Source organism: Littorina saxatilis, linkage group LG10, assembly GCF_037325665.1.
Source record: "Littorina saxatilis isolate snail1 linkage group LG10, US_GU_Lsax_2.0, whole genome shotgun sequence".
NCBI classification, from domain to species: Eukaryota; Metazoa; Mollusca; class Gastropoda; order Littorinimorpha; family Littorinidae; genus Littorina; species Littorina saxatilis.
In genome coordinates, this window is record NC_090254.1 from 4,464,677 (window position 1) to 4,475,894 (window position 11,218).

At 41.1% G+C, this 11,218-nt stretch overlaps 1 protein-coding gene across 1 annotated transcript in view; it reads right to left on the bottom strand.

Annotated features, from left to right (window-relative positions):
• LOC138979126 (uncharacterized) overlaps positions 1 to 10,970 on the bottom strand; it is a 90,818-nt gene extending 79,848 nt beyond the window's left edge. Inside the window, exon 1 of the mRNA XM_070351935.1 lies at positions 10,666 to 10,970. Coding sequence (XP_070208036.1) covers positions 10,666 to 10,970 — 305 coding nt within the window. The remainder of the gene's footprint in view (positions 1 to 10,665) is intronic.
• Positions 10,971 to 11,218: the final 248 nt, after the last annotated feature.

Here is an 11,218-nt window from a genome sequence, read left to right on the forward strand (position 1 = left end):
AGAAATATATTTTAATAACCCGCTAAATGAACGGTTTTTTAGTGTGAAATAAAAGCCGGAGATTTGCTTCGTTTCTTTGCTGCGACACAAAACCAAAACCAACTATAGATCTGCGGTGACATGAGTTCGTTTTCGACATTGCAGTGAAGTTGCGTGGATCTTCGACGATTCCCGTTCGGTTTAATGTGGATAGAGCTTTGATTGAATGTAACTGCTTTGAAAAGTTACAACATGAGTCCTTGGGATCGATGTTTTTCGGTAAACTTCTTCGTATCCTTGACTTTACTTTTGACTTGAACAGATCCAGATCGGCTGGGGCTGTTGATCGCCTGCACAGATCTATATGAAGTTGACTCGACACGGCGAACCGCCGAATCCGTGCCCTCTCGTCGGTCCTACCCCCAAATCCCTTACCAGCCTCAGACCCCACCTCACCATTCTAACCTCACTGGCGTACTATGTGTGATTATCCCTTCCTCATGAAAGAGAAAGTGGAGAAAGGGGGAAAATGAAGAAATGTTGTTTTTTTTTACAAATTTTTCTCTAAGTCCAAAAAAGATGAGAAATATTCATAACAAATTCAGTTTTGGGTCTTTTTCAAATCTGTTTGATGCATCGTTTCTGTGACCATTGTGGCTATGCACTGACACACAAATAAGTGGAGAAAAGGGAGAAATAAAGATTTTTTCTTACTGCACAACAGTCAGGGATTAGGGTTACATGTTTACATGTACATTGTCAAGAGGTCAAAACAAATTTTAAAAGCTGTTGAACACTGCACTAGTGTTGCTCTAATCAAGGCGAGTCTGGAACAATAGGTCCACCCCACCAAAAAGTCAACATGGAATTAGTTATGATTTTTTGGCTTGGGTACGGCCAAGTGAACAAGGTAGGAAAGGTTAGAAATAGTCATAACAAGTTCACTTTTGGGTCTTTTTCAAATCTGTTTGCTGCATCTTTTCTGTGACCATTGTGGCTATGCACTGACACTCAAAAGGGTGGAGAAAGGGGGAAAATGAAGATTTTTTTCTTACTACACAACAGTCAGGGATAGTCAGGGATTGTTGACATGTACATTTTCAAGAGGTCAAAACAAATTTTAAAAGCTGTTGGACACTGCACTAGTGTTGCTCTAATCAAGGCGAGTCTGGAACAATAGGTCCACCCCACCAAAAAGTCAACATGGAATTAGTTATGATTTTTTTTTGCCTTTTTGCTTGGGTACGGCCAAGTCAAAAAGGTGAGAGGGGTTACAAATAGTCATAACAAGTTCAGTTTGGGGTCTTTTTCAAATCTGTTTGCTGCATCTTGTCTGTGACCATTGTGGCTATGCACTCAAAGTCAAAAAAGTGCAGAAAGGTGACAAATGAAGATTTTTCCTTCTTTCAAGACAATGTGTGATTTGGCACATTTTGCCTCAGTCTTTATCAAGAGCCTGTCTAACCCACTTTGAAGCTGTTAGAGACTGCAGTAGTGTTCCTTACATCAAGGCGAGTGCACAATGGTGCATTTCGAACCCCCCCCCCCCCTAATGTTCACTTTAATATCAATAAATCAATAGATATTCAGTAACAGTTTAACTAACTCATTCACCCTCATCACTCACTCATCCATCCATCACAACAACACTGTTTGATGCACAAACTGCCTGCCTTCCGCACTGGGAAGCCGCTTCGCTTCGCAACAACAACAACACTGAAAACTCGTCGGGAAATACCCCCACCACACGTGTCACACGTGTGCTTGTTTCTTCCGACTAATATCAATTTTGGAGAAAAAAAAGGACAAAACTGGATGAAAAATTCTACGGCCCCAGCAATCTCATTACTCTGAAAGGGGAACCGGAAGTGGCTGGTCCTCAGGTTTCAAAGTTGACCGATATTCCCACTAAAGTGACCTAGATCCAAAGCCAGCCATCCATTAGAATGTAGGTCCGTGCTCCCACAGTCCAATGCCGCGAATTGTAGTTACAGCCCCTGATTTTTATATTTAGTCAAGTTTTGACTAAATATTTTAACATCGAGGGGGAATCGAAACGAGGGTCGTGGTGTATGTGCGTGCGTGAGTGTGTGTGTGCGTGTGTGTGTGTGTGTGTAGAGCGATTCAGACTAAACTACTGGACCGATCTTTATAAAATTTGACATGAGAGTTCCTGGTTATGAAATCCCCGAACGTTTTTTTCATTTTTTTGATAAATGTCTTTGATGACGTCATATCCGGCTTTTCGTGAAAGTTTAGGCGGCACTGTCACGCCCTCATTTTTCAACCAAATTGGTTGAAATTTTGGTCAAGTACTCTTCGACGAAGCCCGGGGTTCGGTATTGCATTTCAGCTTGGTGGCTTAAAAATTAATTAATGACTTTGGTCATTAAAAATCTGAAAATTGTAAAAAAAAAAAAAAATGTATAAAACGATCCAAATTTACGTTTATCTTATTCTCCATCATTTGCTGATTCCAAAAACATATAAATATGTTATATTCGGATTAAAAACAAGCTCTGAAAATTAAATATATAAAAATTATTATCAAAATTTTTTTTTCGAAATCAATCTAAAAACACTTTTATCTTATTCCTTGTCGGTTCCTGATTCCAAAAATATATAGATATGATATGTTTGGATTAAAAACACGCTCAGAAAGTTAAAACGAAGAGAGGTACAGAAAAGCGTGCTATCCTTCTCAGCGCAACTACTACCCCGCTCTTCTTGTCAATTCCACGTGCACTGCCTTTGCCACGGGCGGTGGAGTGACGATGCTACGAGTATACGGTCTTGCTGCGTTGCGTTGCGTTCAGTTTCATTCTGTGAGTTCGACAGCTACTTGACTAAATATTGTATTTTCGCCTTACGCGACTTGTTTTATGTACGGAATCCGGTAGTCTTTTTGTTGTTGTTAAATAATTATATTGCCAAACGTTATGACATTTTGAGATAATTGGCAAGTTTCAATACACATTGGCTGAGCACCTGTGTGCTCAAAGGAAATGTCGCTTGTTTTTATCAAAAACTAATTTTCAATGGTCATTCGTGCAAACCGTCACACAAACATGCGTGCCTCTGTGTCTCTGTGAGTATGCGTGTGGCTGCTTTCATAGTTAGGGTGCAGGCGTTTTAATCATTTACCCCACAACAAAAGCCCCCCCCCCCACACCACCAACCCCCCCCCCCACACACACACACACACACACACACACCCCGATACCTCAGAATGCATGAACAATTCCGTTACCTCAGATCATCACCAGGAAAAATTCCTCCGCATCCAAAATATCAGGACTTTAGATATCAGATACCGACTTTATGTAATGCGCTTCAAAATCATATTCGCAAAGAGAGAGAGAGAGAGAGAGAGAGAGAGAGAGAGAGAGAGAGAGAGAGAGAGAGAGAGAGAGAGAGAGAGCTGGACACGAAGAAGGGAAGCTACAATCGCCCCAGGCCATATATATTATATATACGTGTGTGTGTGTGTGGTGTGCGATTCATAGAAATTTACTGAACAGATCTTCATGAAACTTTGCACACAAATGTTCCGACCCCCAACCCTTCACCCTGATTCAAACTCATGTATCACAAGTCCAGCGCTTCCAAATTATTTCTTTTTATCATTTTTGTCAGTCAAGATAATGGGGGTGGGGTTGGTACGGGAATAATTGTGAAGCAGACAATAAGGCAACAACTTATTTTGTTTACAGGTATTGTATATGTATACAGTGAACTTAGCTGTGTTCAAGTTTAGTTATGTTTCTGTCGAGCGAATTTTTTTTAAATACGTTTTTACTACTAAAGGAGTGATAATTTTATGTGTACGCCCTCGAGAAACCTCGATCATTTTCTGAAAATGCACGTTGATAAGTACCGTTTTATGATAAAGTTATACTCTCCATTCATTTATATACACAAACTAATGTTTCATTTATCATTTGTAGAACTAAATATGTCAGTCGGGATCATGTTAAGAATCGCAGTGTTTTTCGCAAAATCGTACTTGACAACCCCCAGTAAAAAAATTCTAAAACAAAAGTTAATTCGTCAACCTCTTTTTTTCTTTGCACAGATGTGTCCATATTGCTTAGAGGAACCTGTGCACAAAATGTGTAATGTTTCTTTCACGCGATTTGAACACACAAGTAACCCCTTAAGAATCGCAGTGTTTTTCGCAAAATCGTACTTGACAACCCCCGGTAAAAAAATTCTAAAAAAAAAATTAATACGTCGACCCCCTTTTTTCTTTGCACAGATGTGTCCATATTGCTTAGAGGAACCTGTGCACAAAATGTGTAATGTTTCTTTCACGCGAATTTTTTTTAAATACGTTTTTACTACTAAAGGAGTGATAATTTTATGTGTACGCCCTCGATAAACCTCGATCATTTTCTGAAAATGCACGTTGATAAGTACCGTTTTATGATAAAGTTATACTCTCCATTCATTTATATACACAAACTAATGTCTCATTTATTATTTGTAGAGCTAAATATGTCAGTTGGGATCATGTTAAAAATCGCAGTGTTTTTCGCAAAATCGTACTTGACAACCCCCAGTAAAAAAATTCTAAAAAAAAAGTTAATACGTCGACCCCCTTTTTTCTTTGCACAGATGTGTCCATATTGCTTAAAGGAACCTGTGCACAAAATGTGTAATGTTTCTTTCACGCGATTTGAACACACAAGTAACCCCTTAAGTAGATGTGCAACGCCAAGGCACTGCATACCCCAGCGAAAGACAAACCTCTCTCTCTCTCTCTCTCTCTCTCTCTCTCTCTCTCTCTCTCTCTCTCTCTCTCTCTCTCTCTCTCTCTCTCTTCCTCTCTCTCTCTCACACACACACACACGAACACACACACACACACACATACCTCAAGTTACACACGTACAAAAATACACACTCACTCACACGCACTCATTCACTCTCTCACACACACTTCACTGATACACACAAAACACACCCCCATACGCACATATAGACAGACGGACATACACACCTTTACAAACAAACACACATACACACACACATACACTTACGCACACGCACAAACACACTCCCACCCACCCACTCTCTCTCTCTCTCTCTCTCTCTCTCTCTTTCTTTCTCTCTTATACAAACAGACACACACACACACACACACACAAACACACACACACACATATATATAGACTCACACAAATCTCATACACACAAAACACACACTTATACGCACATACACGGTTGGCCTAGTGGTAAGGCGTCCGCCCCGTGATCGGGAGGTCGTGGGTTAGAACCCAGGCCGGGTCATACCTAAGACTTAAAATTGGCAATCTAGTGGCTGCTCCGCCTGGCGTCTGGCATTATGGGGTTAGTGCATGCTAGGACTTGTTGGTCCGGTGTCAGAATAATGTGACTGGGTGAGACATGAAGCCTGTGCTGTGACTTCTGCTTTGTGTGTGGCGCACGTTATATATCTCAAAGCAGCACCGCCCTGATAATTATGGCCCTTCGTGGTCGGCTGGGCGTTAAGCAAACAAACAAACAAATACGCACATAGACAGACGGACACACACACCTTTACAAACAAACACATATACACACTCATGCACACACAAACATACACACAAACTCATGCACACACACATTCACACACACACACACACACATTCTCCCTCTCTCTCAGTCTTTCTTACAGTTACACACACACACACACACACACACACACACACACACACACACACACACACACACACACGAGTACAGACTCATGCACGCCCACACACACACACACATACACACACACACACACACACACACACACACTAACACTAACACATGTGCACAAAATGAACACACACACACACACACACACACGCCGTGGATCGTGTAACTCTGCATTTGCGCCACCGCAACTTTTTATCGCTTCACGCCGACGAAGAGGCAAGCTGCAAGGTAGGTCTCTCACAGAAAATGAAAATTTGTAGGACTTTCAGGCATCATCTAGATTCTTCATTAGTACATTTTAAAGAAGTATATACTCAAGGTCTAAGGTACATGCTTTTTTTAGTCGAAATGTCAGGTTTCGGCAGTTCAGAAGTCCGATTTCTGCTGGAATTGTAGCTGAAATTGCACAATTTGTCCCTTCCTTCGTAACTTCAACGAAACAGCACTAGTTGATGCATTCCCGTGATAATATCCTGTGAGCTAAACATGTCCTTTGTATTCTTGATGAATGCTGTTGCACAATTTTGTCTTTGGGTGACGCACGCGGCAAAAGAAAACACAAACAATTAGACTTCATGTTATACGCCACCGATGCTTGGTGTAATTCGCCACCGCAATTTCACGTCTTGGATGTTATTCGCCACCGCAACTGTCTAATGAATTGCATAATATGTTGAAGAGTTCAGTGATTCTGTCACTTCCAATTGAAAATATTGATTTGGAGTTGTTCAGTTCAGTGTATAGTTCAGCTTTTGTAGAACACGTTTCTGAGACGCACCTGGCGGCGTTTCACTCCCACGTCACATTCTTCGTCATTCTTCTTTCCCGAAAAACGTCACGTCTGTCAGAGGCGTTCTTTTCTCTTCCAGCGTCAAACTGATGAGTTTTTGTGTTGTCGCTGGTAATAGGAATGACTGAATTTTAGAATTATTTCACACACATAAACACCAACGAAGCTCAAGAATTTTAGAACGTTTTTGTACATTCTTGTATGTGTAGTCAATCTTCCGAATGTAAATGAATGCATAAGAGAACATGAGGACAAACTTTTCATCAGCGTGCCTTCCTAGGAGTGAAATCTCATTGGTGAAAACGTTGGTCTTCATGTTCTGATGTGTCTTTATTTTGCTGTGTAATCTGTTCAGATCATCACTAGCAGTCATCGATGCATTTCCCACTTGTAAATATAGTACTTTTTTCACTCTTACGGTAAGCACTGTTATATTTCCTATTGATGTCATCACACCCTAAACCTCTTGAATCTCACAGTCCCAGGGATTTTTTTTGGGAGGTCATATATATATATATATATATATATATATATATAAGCACATTCCAGTACATGTGGGTTATACACTCAAGTACAGATAAGCATACTTTTCATATAAGCACATTCCAGTACATGTGGGTTATACACTCAAGTACAGATAAGCATACTTTTCATACAGAAGAAGAAGAAGAAGAAGAAGAAGAAGAAGAAGAAGAAGAAATACTACAGTTTGATTTGTCAACTCATGGTGCCTTTAAATCCTTTGCATAGGCAAGATCACGCCAGCACTAAAGTGAAAATGCCCCTATCAATTGCTGTCAGTTTTGTGACAAAAATAAAGGTTTAAATGCCTCCACGATGTTGATGCGTTTGAAAATAACAATTTGCGTAGTGCGGTGGCGAATAACAAAAAATGCGGTGGCGAGTTACATCTAACATTGAATTGATGCGGTGGCGAATTACAGAGAGTTGTTGACACTCTGTTTTTATCTGCTTCTTGCAAAGTATATATGGAACTATATACAGAGAAACTACACGTGGAGATTCATAAAACATTAAAGTTATCAGTGAACATGTCCAAGAATAACCAGTAATCTCCGTTTTGTTGCATTTGACGCAGAAACTGAAAATATGCCCAAAACATGGGGAAACGAGAAGAAAAACAGATCGTCACGATCACCAGGGCCATCAAAGAATCAAAAAATATATACAGAAATATAGCTAAGGATATAAGTATGTGAAATGCAACACTTGAGAACATGCTGAGTGCCTAGCATTCTAACAATTTAATTTATCATTCGAGAGACCTACCTCGCAGCTTGCCTCTTCGTCGGCGTGAAGCGATAAAAAGTTGCGGTGGCGCAAATGCAGAGTTACACGATCCACGGCGTGACACACCGCGCGAGAGAAAAAGACTACAGGGAGGCATGACGTCATGATGCATTAATTGACGTCAAAGACTTTTGACCGTGACGTAATTTTCTCACGCGAGCTTTATCCATAGTCTTTAACAACCACACACAAATAGACTTGGAAAGTACAGAATTTCTACCCGTCCAAAGCGGCCTTGGGTGGCGTTTGCTCAAAAAATGGGGGCGACTATTGCACCCACCGTATTTTTGTTAGTATGGTCCCAATTTTTGGTGAACTTCCATCTCCAACTGTAGCACGTAGCCGGGCACAAAGAATCCTTCTTTATCATGTATTATCAGTATGAAAATGCGTTCGTGGGATACCTCTCGCTGGGATAACAAAAATGACAAAACTCGGAAAACAAAGGAAATCCCGCTTCTTGGACATCCAGCCCGAACGATTTCCTGCCAATAAAAAAGCCTGTTAAAAAAAAAAGCATTAAAAAAAAGTAACTAACCCACCTACTCTAATTCTTGGCCCCCAAGTGCCATCGCAAAGAAACTGTTCTTGATTTTCCTCCTAGCGAGCAAAGCTGTGTTGTAGCCTACAATTACTTCTAAATGATGATTTTGACCAACAACAACTTTCAGCTGGCACTTTGAAATGTCGCTGCAATTGTACGTTTCTCAACGACTAAGCATTTACAACGACACAATTTGCACTTAGAGATTCCCATGCAGTTGCACTACATTCTTTTTTAAACTCTTTATTATCTTGTTCAATGGAAACTCCATAAGGCCTAAAAAAAAAAATAGGTGTGGTTACGGTAACCCGACCTACCCTATTTTTGGGGGCCGACCCTATACCTTTTTATTACATTTGTCAAAAAAATACCCCAAAAAACAAGTAAACGAGTGCAGAAAACGCAATGAAAGCGAAAGCGCCCGAGTCGCACACTTATTTCCCTGTCAAGTAGGTTTAATTTGTACACATTAGAAAAAAAAGTTTAAAAAAAAAGTGATTGCCTACCTTCCTACCCTATTTTTTGTGGCTATGTTACCGTAACCACACCTATTATTTTTTTGTGCCTAATATACAGAATCCTAAATAATTGCGCATGACAATCTATACTGACTGAATTTGTATTCACGACGGTATCACTATGATTAGTGACTGATTGTAAAGAAATACATAGGTCCTATAAATGTATTTGTTTAAACTATAGATGAAACCACAACAATTCTGTTGTTGCATTGTGTAAAGGGAGGAGCAATATTCCCTCAACAAGGAATAATTCATCTTCACGGCAATAAAGCGGACTTGAATAATCGATGGAAGTAGTAGGTGTAGGCATAGAATACAACTAAAAGCAGAGGTAATGGGGGGCCACCTGAGGATAAATTAAGTCTAGTAAAAACTTAGAGTGAGAGAGGGGAGGCGAGCGATTAAGAGAGAGAGAGAGAGAGAGAGAGAGAGAGAGAGAGAGTGTGTGTGTGTGTGTGTGTGTGTGTGTGTGTGTGTGTGTGTGTGTGTGTATGACGTGACGAGTGTGTGTGTGTGTATGACGTGATGAAACTTGATGTGTGTGACGTTTGTGTGTGCCATTGTTTTTGTAATGTCTTTGTTTATTATATGAAGTCTTATATCGCGCGCGTATCTCCAGACTCGGACTCAAGGCGCAGGGATCTTTGGGTAACCTTCACTAGGTGTAGTAAAAACGTATAGAGAGAGAGGGGAGGCGAGAGATTAAGAGAGAGGGAGAGAGAGAGAGCACACGTGTGTGTGTGTGTGTGTGTGTGTGTGTGTGTAAATGCGCCTAGTGTGCATGTGTGTGCGTGTGTGAGCGTGCGAACGCGAGTTCGTGCATGTGTATGAAACGCTCATGTACACACATCGTACTTCAGCTCATGTGAGAGTCCGCATGTGCTAGAATTCACGAGAGAGCAGAAAACAAGGAAAGAGCGACCAAGACCCCTAAAAAAGGAAGAAAATGATAGGCTACTATTAACGTAAGTGTTACAAACAAAGAAGAAAACATGGATGAGCCATCAACGCAAACAACAAACTGAAAACTGTCACTAGTTTACACGCACTCAGATCAAGCGCTTGTGTGTGTTTTTATGCACCGTTGCCTGCCTGGGTGACAGAGTGGACAAAGGACCACACCGAAGCTGAGAAATCCTCCCAACACCCGTGCTAATCCCCCCATCAAAAGGGAGGCTAAATGCCGCAATCATATCCCCCCCCCCACCCCCATTCCTCCCCTCCTCCTCTTTCTCTAACATCTTGCGTCACACGAATCAATAAGGTCAACGTATGGTATCCTCCCTTCACACTGACCACACGAATCAATAAGGTCAACGTATGGTATCCCCCCTTCACACTGACCACACGAGGAATGGTCAAGTCGGCAGGTATGGATTGGGAATAAGAGGATAACGAGGGAAGAGGGAGATGGAACTAACTAGAGGTAGAAGGGGGTAGAGTTGAGCGTTGGGAGAAAAGGCTGGACAGACAACAACAACAACAACTCCAACAACAACAACAACAACAAAACACACACACACAAACAAAAATAATTCCTTGAATGGTTTGACATGCTTCTCTACAACAAAATCAACATTTTATAGTTACGAAAACCATATATAAGTATGAAGTGGTTAGCATTTATACTTAGTTTGAACAATACTGGTACTTCGGACAATTCTACCTGCAAAAGGAATAATAACAACAACCGTTTCGATAATAACAATAGTGACAATTACAATAACGACATAACAATAACAAACACTTTATTGTCCATGAAAAAGAAATGATCACAACAAAAACTTGTGTTTGACAACAACTTTTCCTACCTTCCGATATTAAACCGAGGTCTTTGCTCCTCCCCTTCTTGTGAGCGATCCTCGTCTTCTTCACTTTCATCAAAAGCACACAACGGTTCCACTGCTCGCACACTCAAACTGTCCCCTTTTTGTCGTTGCGAATCTAATAATTCCTCTCTGCTACCCTGTCGAAAGGCTGCGTTCAGATCCGCCAACCCGTTGCTCCTACAGGCACCCTTTCTCGCTGACGCGATCTTCTTTGCGGGTGCGGGTGGTTCTACCCAGTCTGCGGAAACCCGTTCCGTCGTTTCGTCTTCGGGTATCCGAGATACCATAAGCGATGGGATTGGTGGTTTGGTTCGTGCGCTGTCTCTACCCGTATCTGGAGTGTCATCCTTTGCGTCCGTTGGGTGTTCTGCGTCTTTTCGTGTATTCGTGAAGTCGTGTTGCTTTCCGTGTTTTGTACCTGTAATTTTGTCCATGTCCATTTGCTGATTGAAGATGAAATCATTTTGGTTCCGTTTTTCTGTTCTGCTGCTTTTGTTGTTGCTGTTAATGTTCTGTCTTTTGTTTTCAATGAGTT